General features: G+C 38.6%; 1 protein-coding gene across 1 annotated transcript; it reads right to left on the bottom strand.

Annotated features, from left to right (window-relative positions):
* Positions 1–5752: 5752 nt before the first annotated feature.
* On the bottom strand, positions 5753–14342 carry LOC104992619 (prolactin). The gene is made up of 5 exons (XM_010845567.1): positions 14260–14342; positions 11352–11533; positions 8899–9006; positions 6719–6898; positions 5753–6090 (listed from the first exon to the last, which is right to left on the bottom strand). Exons 1-5 carry the CDS (start codon positions 14285–14287, stop codon positions 5899–5901), a joined length of 690 nt encoding a protein of 229 aa, XP_010843869.1. The 5' UTR covers positions 14288–14342; the 3' UTR covers positions 5753–5898.
* Between the last annotated feature and the right edge of the window lie 2268 nt (positions 14343–16610).

Genomic DNA, 16610 nt, shown 5'->3' with positions numbered 1-16610 from the left:
GCCCCCAGGGAAGCTCATTAAGTAACAATAATAGTCAACACAAAGTAAAACTAGATTGTCAATCCAATAGGATAAACCACCATAAAACCAAAGCAAATGCCCCCCACATCCAGTATAGTTTTGGTTTTTTTAGTAAGAATGGTACAATTGGTTGATTAAAATTTTTCACTTTTCAACTCATTATGTTGATGTGAATGCGGTGCCTTTCTTGTTTTATTAAGAACACAGCTTTGGAGTATTTGCAGAGTGTCATTACAATGAAGTGCTGACAACGTTTTGGCCAAATTTGTTTAAGGGTCATTTATTTTCTAATCAGCGTAAAATAATCCTCTAAATAAGGCAGTTTTACATATGAAATCTCACAATTACCTCTTTATAAAATTTAAAGGCAGTAAATAGAAGAACATCTGTATTTAGTATTTCTTTAAAATCACAATTGTAACTGCTGTTTCCAAGGCCACCCATCTGAGGGGTGGGAGACACAATATCCTCATAAAAAGGACTCTAGACCCAAATTGAAATTCCATGGCTCAGGCTCCCCAGTTGGCTTCCTGGAAGGAGTTTGAGCTCCTATCCTTCTTCTTCCAGGAATCTTTCTCTGAGACAAAGGTAGAACTATGAGTGTGTGTCGGGGAAGGGGGGCGGGGTGGTGTAGTCATCGATGTTTTCCCATTAAAAGCAGCTTTCGTTGCTTAGAACTGGTCTGTGGTGCTCTTCCATCTCTGTGTCATTTGTATTATTGCTGATATTCTATTTTGAACACCACTGGCTACAAAAGATCACTGTCATTAATGAAGGTCTGTGGGCTGAAACACTCCTCTATCATGCTACCACAGCTTAGACTCCATCATTTAGTAGTATGGCTACATCTTTTAGATTAGCTGAACTTCTGCTGAGAGTAAGAAAATGCAGGGATAGTAAACAAGGGTGGATTGGGCAAAAGGAATGAGAAACTCTTGGAGGAAGTGGACACATGTTTAAGGAGAGCATTACTTATGTTTTGTTTAGGATTTGGCTCAGGCTGGCTCTGTAAAGGAATGGATCGTTTTTACTTTATTTCCATTCATCCTCTATACTATACAGTGTATGACTTATTTAAGTGTTGAAAGTGACCATAGACTGACTGCTTGCAAACACTGAGTAGTGATGCTTTGGTTCTGGTATTTGATAAAGTCTAGCAGAGGCTCTTGAGTGCACTTATTTCTGTCATTTGCTGCAGTAGCTTAACTTTTTTTTTTTTAATGTTTTCTGGTGTAAAGTCAATGAAATACAGGAAAATGATGCTTGTGGCCAAAACCTTAATTTATCTCTTTCTTTTCCTCTGACTTTTCTTTCATTTACTTACTCATCTAGTCCCACGTTTTTTTGATGCCTTTTTGACTCATGTCTACCTCATTCCACCTGTGTGGTCAAGGCCTATTTCTTTTCCTGTATCTTTCACATTCTTTGCTTCTTTTTGCTTGACAGAGCCATCTTTGATTTTCTTTTAGTGTCATAATATTCCAAGCTGTTTCTGGACTGCTTCTTTTTCTCTATAAGCCCCAACATCCACAACTTCTCAATACAGATTAAGATTTCTCTTTTCTAATTCTGGACATGCTGTTCTCTTGCATTAAAATGTTCTGGTTTCCTATTGTGTTTTAGAATAAACACAAATTTCCCAAATTGTCATAAGTGATTCTCCACAATGCATAAACTATCCTTAAAAGATTTTCTCCATTCTAATCCTACAGTAATCTATATAGCACATTCTGGGAAAATAATCATGAGAAACATTACATATCTGTTAAATAAGTAAACATTTCTTGTGTTTTGGTTAAGCTTGATTATTCACTGGTAACTTACAATGCTATATGCATTAAGATCTCAGTTCCCTTGGTCCAGGATGTATGAAATATTTACTTCATAAGATGATCCTAAATGAGTTAACAGATATGTTTTCTTCCTATTTTTGCATATCAGTATCCCATCAGCCTTTCAAAGCTCCATCATAAAGCCATCACTGTTTGTTACTCAAAAAAATCCTGTTCTCACACCCAGATAGCTCCTAGCTGTACTTCAATCTACTCTAGCACCCTGTTTCACCTGTTATTCTTACTTTGCTCTTCCAAATAATATAGCAATTTGCACGTTTATGTGATATTCTGTTGTTCCACAACTTGAGAACCAATTTATGGAAAATAGAATTTTTTTAAACCTACATCCTTCCCAAATATTCTCTTTTCAACTACCCCTTGCTGATTCTACAAAATGCATATGACTTTGCTCAAAATTGTCTGGAATCTACAGTATTCAGTTTACATGTCATGGTTAAGTTGGGAGAGGCCTTGCAATGTCAGCATCTCTGTTGATCTAAAGTCCTAAATTATGCTTAGAATAAACTTTATAAGAGACAAATGGGAGATGATGTGTGTGAGCTAGTGGTGAGTATATATTTCCTACTATTGCATTGCCCCCTTATTGCCAAATTCCCCTCTAATAAATATCATCCAACGACGAAGAATGAAATAGTTGGGTGGCACCACTGACTCAATGGACATGAGTTTGAGCAAGTTCCGGGAGATGGTGAAGGACAGGGAAGCCTGGCATGCTTCAGTCCACGGAGTCACAAAGAGTGGGACATGACTGAGTGACTGAACAACAACCTTGTTTGGAAATATATAGGCATTGAAGGAAAGCAAGTTAAGCAGGTAACACAATTGAATTAGCTGTTTCAGGCAATAAATAACTTAGATAGAGAGTATATACAGGTTTTTTCATGGTCTTCTGCCTTTTAAAAGAAGAGGTGAAAATCCTAGAATAATGACTTTTTGCATGCATTCTGGAGCCAAAGGAGAGACAGACAGATTGTTTGGGGGCAGAGTATTCTGTCATGTTCTGTAAGGCTGGGGTCATCATAGCTAAAGGCATGAGCAAGACAGGCAAAAATAACTCTGTCTATGAGAGAAAAGGTTGGTTTTGCTGGAAAGTGTTCTTGTATGTGTGAAAGGTGTCTTTGTATAACAGAAGGAAATTGCCTTGACTTCTGAGCTGAAGAGTTGACAAGTTGTGTTCACTTGTAGAATCATCACAGTCAGTAAGTAGCAACAAAAGAATATTCCTAAACAAAGGAAAATTTCAGAAAAAGAAAAGAGGAAATAGAAGGAAAAGGAGAATATGAGATGCTGTATAGTCAAAGCTATGCGTTTTCCAGTAGTCAAGTATGGTGTGAGAGTTGGATCACAAAGAAAGCTGAGCACCAAAGAATTGATGCTTTTGAACTGTAGGACTGGAGAGGACTCCCAAGAGTCTTCTTGTCTGCAAGGAGATCAAACCAGTCAATCCTAAAGGAAGTCAACCTTGAATTTTCATTGGAAAGACTGATGCTGAGAGTCCAATAATTTGTCCACCTGATACAAGAGCCAATTCATTGAAAAGGCTCTGATGCTTGGAAAGATTGAAGGCAAAAGAAGAAGAGGATGAGATGCTTAATGCTATCTAACCATCTCATGGACATGACTGAATGGACATGAATTTGAACAAAGTCTGACAGAGGATCCTGGTGTGCTTCAGTATCTGCGGTCACAAGAGTAGGACATGACTTAGTGACTGAATGACAACAAAAATGAGATGACATTTGCTCTTAGAATATAAAATTGAAATCTTATGTGTCTGCATCGTGTCCAACTCTTTGCAAACCTATGGACTATATAGCCTGCCAGGTTCCTCTGTCCTACGAAATTAACCAGGCAATAATACTGGGGTGGGTTTCTATGCCCTTCTCCAGGGGATCTTTCCAACCCAGTGACTGAACCCATGTCTCTTATGTCTCTTGCACTGGCAGGCAGGTTCTTTACTGCTAGTGCCACCTAGGGAGCCCATATGTATTTGAGAGTTTACCAAATAGAGTGTTTTAATAGCATTTCATCCTTCACAAGTTTTCACTCACTTTCTATCTTTCTCTTCTTTCTTTCATCTTTATCCACCTTCCCATCTACCTTTTTATTTCATTTCTCCCAAGATGTTGGATGGAATATTTCCCATTGTCTGTTGTCTAGGAATTCTTGCTAAAGCCCAAATTATGCTACAAAACCAGCCCAGCAACATCACTGCCTTCTTCAGGAGAGCTCGGCCCTCATTGCAGGTTATCTAGAAGCAGTTGAACAAGCTGAACAACCCTAATCCAGTCACTTCTCTCCAGTCTCTATAGAGGCTTAGTCTATTTGGAGGGTTTCGTAATTCAGGGACCTAATAGGGGAGGTTTGATAATTGACAAAGATAGTTTAAAAGAAGAGAATGGTATTTCACTTCCCAGTTTTTTTATGAATCCAACTTCCTGATCTACTCTGTGTGTATGTAATCAGGCAGAGAATTGTCCCGAGACCCCAAGAGGGGATCAGATGCACACCAGTATTTTTGCCATTCGGTTGTTTGGAGTGTTGATGATACATGGGTATCTGGTGGGTCAGCTAGTAGGCAGCTGATCTTAAGCCAATTAATTTTCTCCAGATGGTGTTTGTAGAGTGAGGGAAACAGAGGCTGTGGAGAATACTGCAAGTGGGGAGTTGTGGGTGCTAGAACATTTCCCGGGTTAAAAAAGAAACTATGCTGCCGAGTATCCACAACTTACGAATGTCCTGAAAAATCACAAGGGTGCCCCACAAGACAGATGTTTGTCAGTCAAGGCGAATTGCAGATCAGTCTCTTTTAACCATGAGAAGGCTACATCAGCACCACATAAATCAGTGATGTCAGAACTTTCTCATTTTATCACCCCTTGCCTACTTCCAACATGGCCCAAAGAATGAAGATCTAGAGAGGGAGAGAAGGAACCTTGCAGAAATGGACATATCTGCTTTCCCTGGTAGCTCCCCCAGGGCCTCAGCAGAGGAGAGAGAAACATTTAAATAGGCTGAATATGAGATGGAGTTGACACTTAACTGAGCAGGACTTGTTAAACCCAGAGTGATAGAACGTATGGAATGCTGCAAGATGATGCAAGAAATGAGGATGCAGTGGAGCGTGGGGGAAGACAGCCCCTGGAGGAGGATGGAGCCAGTTCACCTTTGTATCTGCTCCGGTCCCAACATTTGTGTCCCCCAGAAATTTCATAGGTTGAAATCCTGACTCCCATGGTGATGGTGTTTCATAGGTGGGGCCTTTGGGTAGTGAAGTTATGGAGGTGGTGAAGGATGGAGCCTCCTAGATGAGATGACTGCTTTTATATATAAGAGACACACGGAGTTCTCTAGCCCTTTCCCAACGTGAGGATACAGTAAGAAGTGTGTGACCAGAAGAGGGCCCCACCTGACCATTTCCAAACAGTGGAAATCTATTTCCATTGTTTTTAAATGTTTTTAAGTCTGTGATATTTTGTTATAGCAGCCCCAAAGGACTAAGACAGCATTATAACAATCTTTAGACAGTTCAGTAAACCTCATGCTCTTTGAGTACACTAATTTCATAGCATTTACATTGTCTGTTATAATTCTGTGAAAGTTGGCTGACTTTTGGAAAAAAATCCTGAGAATTCAGTCTTCTTGGTAGCATGACCAACACAATGAATGTTTATCTAATTTTTAATTCTAATAACTTGACCCAGAATAATTTGCTGTGATTCTAAAGTAAGTTATTAATGGTCTTTGTAATGTCAGTTTCTGCTATTTGTGACAAATTTTAATCAGAAGTTCTTTCTCTCAATCATAAGGAAGGGTTTTCATTTGATTGTCTATTAAATGAAGATAAGAAACATTGACAAAATTGCAGTCTTAGATTTTGACATCGCTACAGAGTCTGTTTTTATTTAAGATGAAACCCATTAGAGCCAAGCATGCATTACAAAGCTATAAAGCTCAGAGAAGTTTGCCAGGGAATGGATCATTAAGAACCATCTCAGAAATGGATAGGATGAATGTGGGCTTAGCAGTTGTTGTTGTAGATGATTCTGCAATTCAGGAGCTTAAGGTAAGTATCAATCTTGCTTGAATCCCTGCGCAGGCAGTGGAGCAGGTTATAAAAAGCGGAATAACGTGCATCTTCATCCTTAGTTTGCAGGGACGGGAGTCCTGACCACACAGGGTAGGGCTCAGTCTCTTTGGCTCCAGGAATAACCTAAACATCCAAAAGATAATGAGTTATTATGAGTTTTAGTAGTATTTGCTCATCTTTGTTCTTTCTAATTATCAAATTAAAAATTAGGGAAGATACATGAAAGTCTCTACACTTGGATTTTGGAGCCAGTGTATCAGATATATGTTAGTAATTTATTAATAAAAACTAAAGCAGAACTCAAGTATTTGGTTTTGATCTTCTCTTTTCTTTCTTCTCACTCTCATCCTGTGGTTTGAGGAGAATAGAGAAAGAATACAAGCTGAATTTCAGTAGAGGATATCTTGGGATATTTTGAAGAAAACATTTATCTTGCAAATTGTATTCTCTAATTCTCTTATCCCTGAAAATATTTCAGCCATCTGTACCCAGGAAGAGGCAAGATTTTGGTGTAACTGTGCAATTCAAGAAAGACTATACCTGTGAAAAATTGCTGTGGAATTCTAATTCACTTACAATAGAATCTATCACTATGAATGAACAGGTTCTTGCTTTATGTAACACCGGTCTAGAAAAAGAAGGCCTGAATTGTGTTCTTGTACAGTGAGATAGTTCAAAACTCATTCCTCATTACAGAAATCACCTCTCTCATTCATGAAAATAGCAAGGAAGCTTTCATGAGGCTGCTCACCTGGCCAAATATCATCTCCATGCCTTCCAGAAGTCGTTTGTTTTCTTCCTCAATCTCTATGGCCCTCGATAGGATAGCATCTGGGGCTCCTTTCATACCCCGCACCTCGGTGACTAGGTGATACAGAGGGTCATTCCAGGAGCGCAGCAACCCAAGAATCAAGCTCATAAGGACTTCATGCTGAACAACCACAAGAAACAATCTCATTAAAATAAGCATAATTCAGTGGATTTGGTAACATGTGATTTTTGCTCAGAGTGATTGACCTAAAAAACTCCTGGTTTTTCCTATATGTATTGAAAATTTTTTGAAGGTTGCAAAATTATAAAATGTAAGCTATCGGTTTATACTTTGCTGAAATACTTAAAAATCTGGCTTATTTTAGTAACCAATGTTTCTGATGAGTTCTAATTTATAACATAAAGAATTTTCTTTTTCCCTCTGAAATTCTGCCATCCACTGAGTGAGTTCTTTTATATTTGAATGCTTTGCTTGTCTGGGGAGAGAAATCTAAGTATTTTGTTGGAACTCAGTATGTGCCTGGAGTACCTGACCCAGGAAAGAAGGACTCCACCAGTGCCCAACTCATTTTCACCCAGTGATTCATTCATGTATTTTTAGTTTTTGAGTGGTAGTTCCTTTTATGATATTAGAACAAAGAGGCAGTAAAGAAGATATGACATTCCTAACCACACTTTCCTCAGTCCATCCCAACATCAGCCCCCAAGCTGATATCAGAGCAGTCTATTTTGTCGAAATGTGTCTGGGCAGAAAATGGCACAGTGTTGTCTTTATTAAGAGCATTAGTGGGATTCCCCATGGAGGGTTTTGCCCCCTAGTTCACTACTATCAGGACTGGACATGCTCCCAGGGGCTGAGCATCTCTGATTAAAATTCTTGATTTCTTGATGGCCATGAACTACTTTAATGGTACAGGAAATGAACAGCAGAGAAAAATCAAACAGACATTGCAATAGAAACATGATGGGATGTGAGAGTAAGGGAGCTGAAATGAAATTCAGACTCTAGGGTGAGTGGCAGCATGGTTTTCCTGGGGGCGTTGTAGCTTAAAGAGGAAGAGTGAGAGCTCTGATTGGAAGAAACCCAGAATCACTGCTTACCACCTATGTGACTGGTACAAATTCCACAATTTTTCTGAGTCTTGGTTTCCATATTACAGGAAGTGTAATAACGGTCATTGTGCTACAGGAATTTTCATGAGGATTAAACATAGTAATGAAAACAAAGTGCTTTGTAAATTGTATGGCAAGGTAATAGCTCTCAATAGATTTTAAATTTATTTTAAACTTATTTTAAAAGTCCTCCTTTTTCTTCTTGACCTTCTTCCTTCATTTTATCATCCTCCTTATTAAGAAGATTAGCAGATGAAAAAAATCCTGGTATCACTAACAAAGCTGAAGCAAGAGAACAGATTGTACTTAAGGGGAGGTGCATGTGGAAATATTTTAAATAATGTTAGCGCTGTGCCTAGTTCAGGGAATGAGAAAGGAGCAATTATAATGATAAAAATTTGGATCTGGGATACATGATTGAGGCTTATCGGTAGACATGTGGTCATCAGAACAAAGGCAATCATCACAACCATGAGAAGCAAAACATAATATTTTTTAGGACCCGTTTTGGAGGGAGATTTATAATTAAAAATAAGAGGTGTTAGAGGAGTCAGTCAAGAATGAGGTAGGTGTCAGAGAAGTAGAAGAATCAGGTGAGCCTTGAAAGGCAGAATTGGTGGCTTAAGTAGTGCAGTGTAGAAGTGACTCCCATGTAGGAGTCACTAGTACAGGGAATACTCAAAACGGGTTGTGTTTCTTACATATCCATGATTTTTTTAAATCTATATTTTAAACATGGACATTCCATTTATTTCATGTTTTCATACAGTATAATGGCTGCAACCTTGGATCTAATGCATTGGTTGAACTTATGTTGTCCGCATGGACAATTCATAGATCTGTTATTTATTTTGCTGCTACAGATCTTTATAGTCATCCCTTGATTTTACTCATATTTCATCAACTGCATAATGCAACTGCATAATGCATAATGTTTCTCCGCCTTTCTCTGCATGTCCAGTTACCATGACCTCTAATAACCTGAAGCCTGGTGACACCAGTGCACTGTCTCACTTGTTCTGGTGAAAACCCGGATAAAAGACTCACGTGGGTCTGTTGGGCTTGTTCTTTATCTTCAGGGGTAGGAAGGGAGGAGGTATGGCAGCTGTTGAGGGCCATGGTAATGAACCCTTTGCCCTGGGCATACCGTTTATCCTGGAAGCAATCAAGCAAATTCAATTCGTTAGGGTTGTTTGGGCATTCAATAAATGAACCTTTAGCAGAATATTAACACGTTTGATAGATGAATAATTTTTTTTAATGAGGGTCACATAAAAATTGAAAGTAATTCTTTTTCCTACTTTTACTTTCTATTATCTCTGAAAACAGTTGCTTGTCATCTAAATTCCAACCTCTTTCCTTCTTTTTTTTTCCCTTGTTTCATTTCATCCTTCCCATAGTTACTATTTGGATAGCAAACACTAAAAATAACCCAAATATGAAATATTAACTGCTTTATTAAGTATCATCTTTTTTTAGTATTTGAACCAAATATAGTGCATATGTATGATACCTATGTAGACATTTAATCTCTTGTTTACTTTGGATTGGAACCAATGTACTCCCTTAAAAGAAGATATATAATTATAACTTTTCTTTGACTAATCTGAATCCACAAACCTATAGCTTAGTATGCTTCACAGATGCAGAATACAGCATTGTTGATGGTGAGAAAATGGTAAGTCAGAAAAACATGGCATAAAATTTTTGAAAATAGTAAGCAATGGACTGAGAAGGAGAGTCGAAATAACTAGCTAACATGTTGATAAAGAAAACCTTATCTTTAGCAAAAGTTGTGAGCATTTAAAGAGATTACTTCGAAGATCTGGAAAAAAAGATGACAGTCAAAAATGGAAGATGAAAGGAAAACTAGTGAATAAAAAGAACTATATGAATTTAATAGAAACTTTGAGCACCATTTTTTATCAGTTTTCTGCTCTACTATGGGCTCCTTGATTGACATAAAAGAGTATACAACTTTAAAAGTAATTTCATCAGAAAGAGAATAATTTTGTTTCCAATTATAAACCAAGCATTCTATTGTAGTTATAAACCCATATATTGCACATCTTAGAACAGTAATTTGTAGCATTTAAAAAACTATCATTATTTGTTTTCATTACAGGAATTCAGCTCTGTCTAATGTGTTCCATCCACCCAGTTCACTGAAGTGCAGTTCCCATTTATTGGCTATTTACTGTGTGCTGGGTGAAGAATGCCCAGAGAGACACTGAAGGACCAGAAAATCAAGATGCTTCTTTTTCCCAGCCCCACCTAAGAGTGCTTTTTGTCAGGTACTGCTATGAACCGAATGCTGCTGCTGCTGCTAAGTCACTTCAGTCATGTCCAACTCTGTGTGACCCCATAGACGGCAGCCCACCAGGCTCCCCAGTCCCTGGGATTCTCCAGGCAAGAACACTGGAGTGGGTTGCCATTTCCTTCTCCCCCAAATTCATGTGTTGAAGCAAAAATCTCCGAAGTACTGTGTTTGGAGAAGGGTCTTTATGAAGACTGTGTGCAAGCTACGTCGCTTCAGTTGTGCACCGCTATTTGCAACCCTGTGGACTATAGCCCTCTAGGCTCCTCTGTCCATGGAGATTCTCCAGGCAAGAATACTGGAGTGGGTTGTCATGCCCTCCTCCAGGGCATCTTCCTGACCCAGGGATTGCACCTGCATTTTTCATGTCTCCTGCATTGGCAGGAGGGTTCTTCCCCACGAGCACCACCTAGGAAGCCCTTATGAAGATTGACAATGAAAGTGAAAATCACTCATTTGTGTCCCACTCATGGAATTCTCCAGGCCAGAATACTGGAGTGGGTAGCCTTTCCCTTATCCAGGGGATCTTCCCAACCCAGGGATTGAACCCAGATCTCCCACATTGCAGGTGGATTCTTTACCAGCTGAGCCACAAGGGAAGCCCAGAAGATTATGAGGATTAATTAAAGTTAAATGAGCTCGTAGGGCAGAACACTGATCCAAAATGTTAGAGTCTTTATGAAGAGAAACACTGGAGAGTTTTCTTTTTTGTCTCTGTGTCTTTCCTCTGTTTCTCTTCCCTGCCCCCAACCCTGCATGGACACAGGGAGAAGCCAACCTGGGTAGACAGAGCCCTTACCAGAAACTGACCTTGCTGGCACTCTGATCCGGGACCTCCAGCCCCCAGAAGTGCAAGGAAATAAAGTTCTGTTGTTTAATCCACTGAGTCTATGGTATTCTGCTATGAGAGTCCAAGCTGACAAATACAGGTGCTTTAAATTTATTTTGGAAATTTAACAAATAAAAGCAAATTGAAACAGGTATGTCACTGCTTAAGAATCATGGAGATTTCATGAAACATCTTTTCTTCAGTTACCATATCTTATGAACTAATGTCTTATTTGACCTAGAAAGTGTGTTCTTTGAAGTTTGGCTGATGCAGCCTTCTTGTTTAAAGGATAGTATAGCCCAGTCACTTACGCAAAGGTTTCTTCTGGAAATAAGCAAGAAATACAGTACTTACAAATTCGTTGAACATTTCTGAGGAGAGGTCATGGATGTAGTGGGACACCATGACTGCCCGGTCAAACAGGTCTCGAAGAGATACCTGGCAGTTGCCAGGCCCATTGGGACAGACGGGGGTGGAGACCACACCCTGGCACAAGAGTAGATTTGACACCACCAGCAGCAGGAGCAGGCGGGACCCTGCTTAAATAAAAACATGAGCCGCTCTGAGATGATGTATTAGCCCAAGGTTAGCAAAAGCCATCCTGTCCAGGGAGGCCTCATCTCTCCCTGTTGCCCTGAGCAGGATTTGGTGCTGTAGCAGCTGGGGTGGGGAAGAAGCAACACCTTCCACTGTGTAAATTTAGATGGATGATGATATTTGCACAGATATATAGTTGCAGAAGTAGGTTACTCCATGCATTTTTGTATTGCTCCCAGAAGTGCTCCTGTGTTCTGCAAACACTTGGAATTTAAATTAATGTGAGTCAGCGTGTTTAGGTCATTCTCCTACGATAGTCTAATGTCTTGGGATTCTCTGCAGATTCTCAGCAGCTTGTAGGAGTTTGTCATTTTTTCACTGTTACTGACTCATGCTTGCATTTTAGACACTGAAATGGCAAGAACAGCACAGTTGATTTGTGTGGTTTACCATCATGGTGGGTAAGAAGAAACACATGACTTCCTGAACCCTATTATTGAACACAAAGAGAATTCTAAGAGAAAAAGGATACTGCATCTTGGATCTGCTAACCCCATCCGTTTCCTTGATACTTTGCTAAAAGCTTTTAAAAATGTGTAAAATTTGTGTTTCATGATAATCCTCTGAGATAGCCTCGGCCTTCACTGTATTCTTGTTGTGCATAACTAAGTTCAGTCTCTTTGTCACCCCATAGACTGCAGCATTCTAGGCTCCCCTTCATTCATTATATCCTGGAGTTTGCTCAAATTCATGTCTGTTAAGTCAGTGATGCTATTTAACCATCTCATCCTCTCCCGCCCACTTCTTGTATTGCCTTCAATCTTTCGCAGCATCAGGGCTCTTTCCAGTGATCTCCATTATTATCATCAGATTTTATTAATAAACAGTGACTTAGGGCAAGTGATTTTCCCCCAAGTCCCATGATTAGCAGATGGAGGTGACTGGGGACCACACTGTCATCTTTTCACTTCCTCATGTCACAACACACAGGCAGTTGGGCTCTTGGGTTGCATGTGTGTAACAGGGACCCCATCAGTAGCTGTGATGACCCGTGCTTGGGGCGATCATTGCCATTACTAGTAGAGAAAAATATTTTGTCTTTGCATGACAGCAGTGACCCTAGAAAGACGATTTTATCCACTCATTCTTCTCTGTCTATAAAACATTCATTTTTAAAGTCCTTTACAATTAGCAGAGACAATGTAGTCACCAATTTACTATCTCAGCAGATGGACTGATATGAACCACTAACATATCAATAACTTACACTTTCAAAAGGAAAAAGGCAATGATTTAAATCATGTTTAAGTTCAAATTGCTCCAAATAAAATAAAGAATGTAGAAATGTGTTTACCAAAAAACTCCTTTCGTCTGGAATCTTGAATAAATGTAATTGGAAAGTGTCCAAGACAAAACGAGGCAAGGGCTAAAGATTTAGGGTGAAAAAATACCTAACCTTCAACACCTGAAAATATCTAAAAGACTATTTAGTATAGAATGTAGTATAGAATGAACAACCTTTTAGCTGCAAAATAAAAATATCAATATTGTGAGATAATTCATGTAACAGTCTTTTAATTTTTCAAAGGCATATTTCCAAAGAGATTATTTTAGGTACTTTACAGTCATGTAACACAGCTGATTAACTGTTTTATCTACAAGTATAAATATAAAGTACTTTATAGATAGAGAAATTGGAATATTGGTTCTAGGAAATTCATAACTGGATAGATATTCTTTAACTCTGACTACATTTATCTGAACCTTTATCATCTGAAGGACTTTTTTCCACAGCCTAAGATGAGATAAAAAAGAAATGTTTTTGTTGTTTCATAAGATAAATTTTGTAATTAATGTCTTTGCCTTATAATTTCTTTTGTTAAATTAATTTTTATCGGAATATAATTGCTTTAGAATATTATGCTAGTTTCTGCTGTATAGCAAAGTGAATTAGCTGTATGTATACATATATACCCTCTTTTTTGGATTTCCTTCCCAGTTAGGTCACCAGAGAGCACTGAGTAGATTTGTCCTTGCTATACAGTAAGTTCTCATTAGTTATCTGCAATTTCTTTTTCTAGCGAATGTCAACCAAGCAAGTAAAGGCGATTATTGTTACTAGCCTGTGTTTTCTTCTAAGATATCATTTGGATTAAACCCAGTCAACAAAGTATTGTAGGAGACTACTCTGCTGTCACTGTCTGTATTATAGCTTCAGAGTTAAAAGTTTCATCAGACTGACTCATCTTAGCCACACCACATAAGAATCTTGGTAACTAGAAAATGTTTGTTTCTACCTTCTGGAGTTGTGATGAATTGGACTCAGAGACATTTTTGGTCTTATTCCAGTCTAAGTTTTCTCAACTTTGACATGATTGGCACCCTGAGCTGGATAAGTACTTGTTCTGGGGGCTAACTTGTGCATTGTAGTATGCTTAGCAATATCTCTGATCTCTGCCCCCTGGGCACCAGTTGCACCCCTGCCCCATATTAAGACAACCAAAACCATCTCCAGACATTAACCAAATGTCTCTGGAAGACAGTCCTCCATTCAAGAACCACTGTCCTATTGTGCCCCTATACAATTGATTTCTAGAGCAGGATTAGCTAGTTCTTCTAAACTCTGTAATCCTGAAACCTAAGAGAATATTTCCTCAAATTTCAAATTAATGCCCCCATTGGAACATGGATAAAACCCAACAACTCCACAAGCTGCTGTACATACCTTTCTGCGACGAACCTTTGCTGTCCATGGTGGTGATGATTTCAAGAAACACACTTCACCAGGAAGCTCTCGTCCTATGGCTTTCTCTTCCCCAGATGTTGGCTTTATAAGGCTTTGACATCTTCATGAATATATTTAATCAGGCATTCCCTTCCCTTTTGCCAGTCATCTATTTCCGTCATTGAGATTACCCCCATAATTTCAAACATTGAATGGTATTCTATTTCTTATTCGTATTCAGGAAGACATACTGACCAGAAATGAACATCTAGGAAGGATTTTGATTAATTAGACTGAAAGGAAATGAGAGAGATAATGATGGTGAGATCTGGAGACTAGTTTGAGTTAGAGGAACTATAAAATTATAGCAGTCATTTCTTGTAACATTTGCCTTTATTTCTCTGCAGTTTCTTGAATATAGCATTATCTTTCACTTAGGTGTCTCATGTATTATCAAAGAGTATTTTATTCTCATTCAAAATTGCTGGCTGAAGTCAAGATTTCAAAATTTACACACTAAATACTAAGAAATATAGAATAAGGATGAGTAAGTAAGATTTTCAGTTCCTGTTATACTCTCAATACATTTTCCTCATTTTTTTTTTCTTGACTTTTACACATTCTGTTTTGTCCTTTCTAAAAGGATATATCTCTGTGGTAAAATGTGCATTTTCACATAAGTCTTTTGATTTTAACATGTATGTAAAGTTATATCTTTCGTCCCCAGATTGAGAAACAGTGGGATGGGGAGTTTAAATGTCAAGGATATAGAAGTAATTAGTCAAGTTAGATACCGAAAGGTTTATCACTTCAAGAGAAATCAGGAGGGATGTGAAGAGGGCTGGAAAATGAATCCTCCAACATACGTTGCCCTCTCTTCTACAATGAACACAAAACTCATCCCTAACTTTAGGGAGTTCATACTGGGGAAGTGACAGTGGTTTTCAAGGGCACACACACACATACACACACACACAAACTCTGGTAAATGCAGTAAAACAAAATTCTAAACAGTTATGTTCACTTTCCTTAAGGGTAAGGTTACACAAACTGTTATTAACTTATGATAGCTTTAATTCTCTGACCTCAAGCCACTCTAGGGCCAAGGTGACAAAAATTCATCTTTCATGGGCTCTAAAGTTCCACTTGCCTTTTAGAGATTTCCTGAATGAGATGATGGTAATGAATATAGACCAAGTTGCTGATGACTTTCTTTAATTTTTAAGTTCATGCATCTCAAGCAGCCTGTGACCTTTAGTTTCAATTTTACCATATGTCTCTCAGAGTAAATTGACAAGTGAGCTGCATTAAGAAAATAATCTCTTTTTATTGCATTCATATTTTCTATAGTTTCTCCTGCTGTATTTTGCTTTAGCAATTATCCAAGTGCGCTTATGGGGACTTAGAAATCATAACAAAGACTAACGCCACTTAAAAACTATCCTCCTAACTGCCTTAGCTTAATCAATACTGATTTTGCATCAAATGAATCAAGTATGATGCTACATAGACTCCGTCAACTTAAAGCTGGGTCAAAATGCCATGCTTGGTATCTGTTTTTCCCTGGACAGTGAAAGTCTGAGTTGTTGAGAGCAGTGCCATTTGTAAAGAAATTAATGCTGCCCCTATTTCCCCTCCTTTCCTGAAACTTAATAATAGGAAAATCTGCCCTAAGAATTGACAACTTAATCTTAAAATTTAAAGGTGCTTTACCTTTTGTAGATAGCGAGGAAAAAAGTAATTTAAAAAGCCTAAGTTGTTTATTCAATGGAGGCCAACTGATCTATTTGATTCCGAAGAGGTCCATGTTTCTCTGTAAAATTTCTTGTGTGCTTTCTTGCTGATTCACAGCCCTATATTTCCTGTTAAAAGGATACTGCCATAGCTAAATAATGCAAACTGCTGCTGCTGCTGCTAAGTCGCTTCAGTCGTATCTGACTCTGGGCGACCCCATAGACGGCAGCCCTCCAGGCTCTCCCATCCCTGGGTTTCTCCAGGCAAGAATACTGGAGTGGGTTGCCATTTCCTTCTCCAATGCATGAAACTGAAAAGGGAAAGTGAAGTCGCTCAGTCACGTCTGACTCCTAGTGACCCCATGGACTGCAGCCTACCAGTCTCCTCCATCCATGGGATTTTCCAGGCAAGAGACCTGGAGTGGGTTGAAATAATGTAAAAGGCTTATTTTATATAAAATGTCATAACTGTCTTATCTGTCTTTCTCATATGTCACTGCCTATCTACCTTAATTTTTGTATGTGCTCTTTTGCAGATCTTCCTCTTTATCAAAACTTGCCATTACATTAGAGCAATCAAGAAGTTCACTAAGAGTGGACTTGTCTGTTTCTATTGAC

This window comes from Bison bison, unplaced genomic scaffold, assembly GCF_000754665.1.
Source record: "Bison bison bison isolate TAMUID 2011002044 unplaced genomic scaffold, Bison_UMD1.0 scf7180017864220, whole genome shotgun sequence".
In the NCBI taxonomy this organism is placed as follows: domain Eukaryota; kingdom Metazoa; phylum Chordata; class Mammalia; order Artiodactyla; family Bovidae; genus Bison; species Bison bison.
This window is presented reverse-complemented; position numbering and strand designations above follow the sequence as displayed.

Excerpts from the sequence above, each read along its gene's own strand:
- LOC104992619 (XM_010845567.1), bottom strand. The coding sequence starts at position 14,287 with ATGGACAGCAAAGGTTCGTCGCAGAAAG. Across the intron at positions 6,899-8,898 it reads AACAAGCCCAACAGACCCAC|CATGAAGTCCTTATGAGCTT; the intron begins GTGAGTCTTTTA and ends GTGGTTGTTCAG. Across the intron at positions 6,091-6,718 it reads TGGAGATGATATTTGGCCAG|GTTATTCCTGGAGCCAAAGA; the intron begins GTGAGCAGCCTC and ends TTGGATGTTTAG.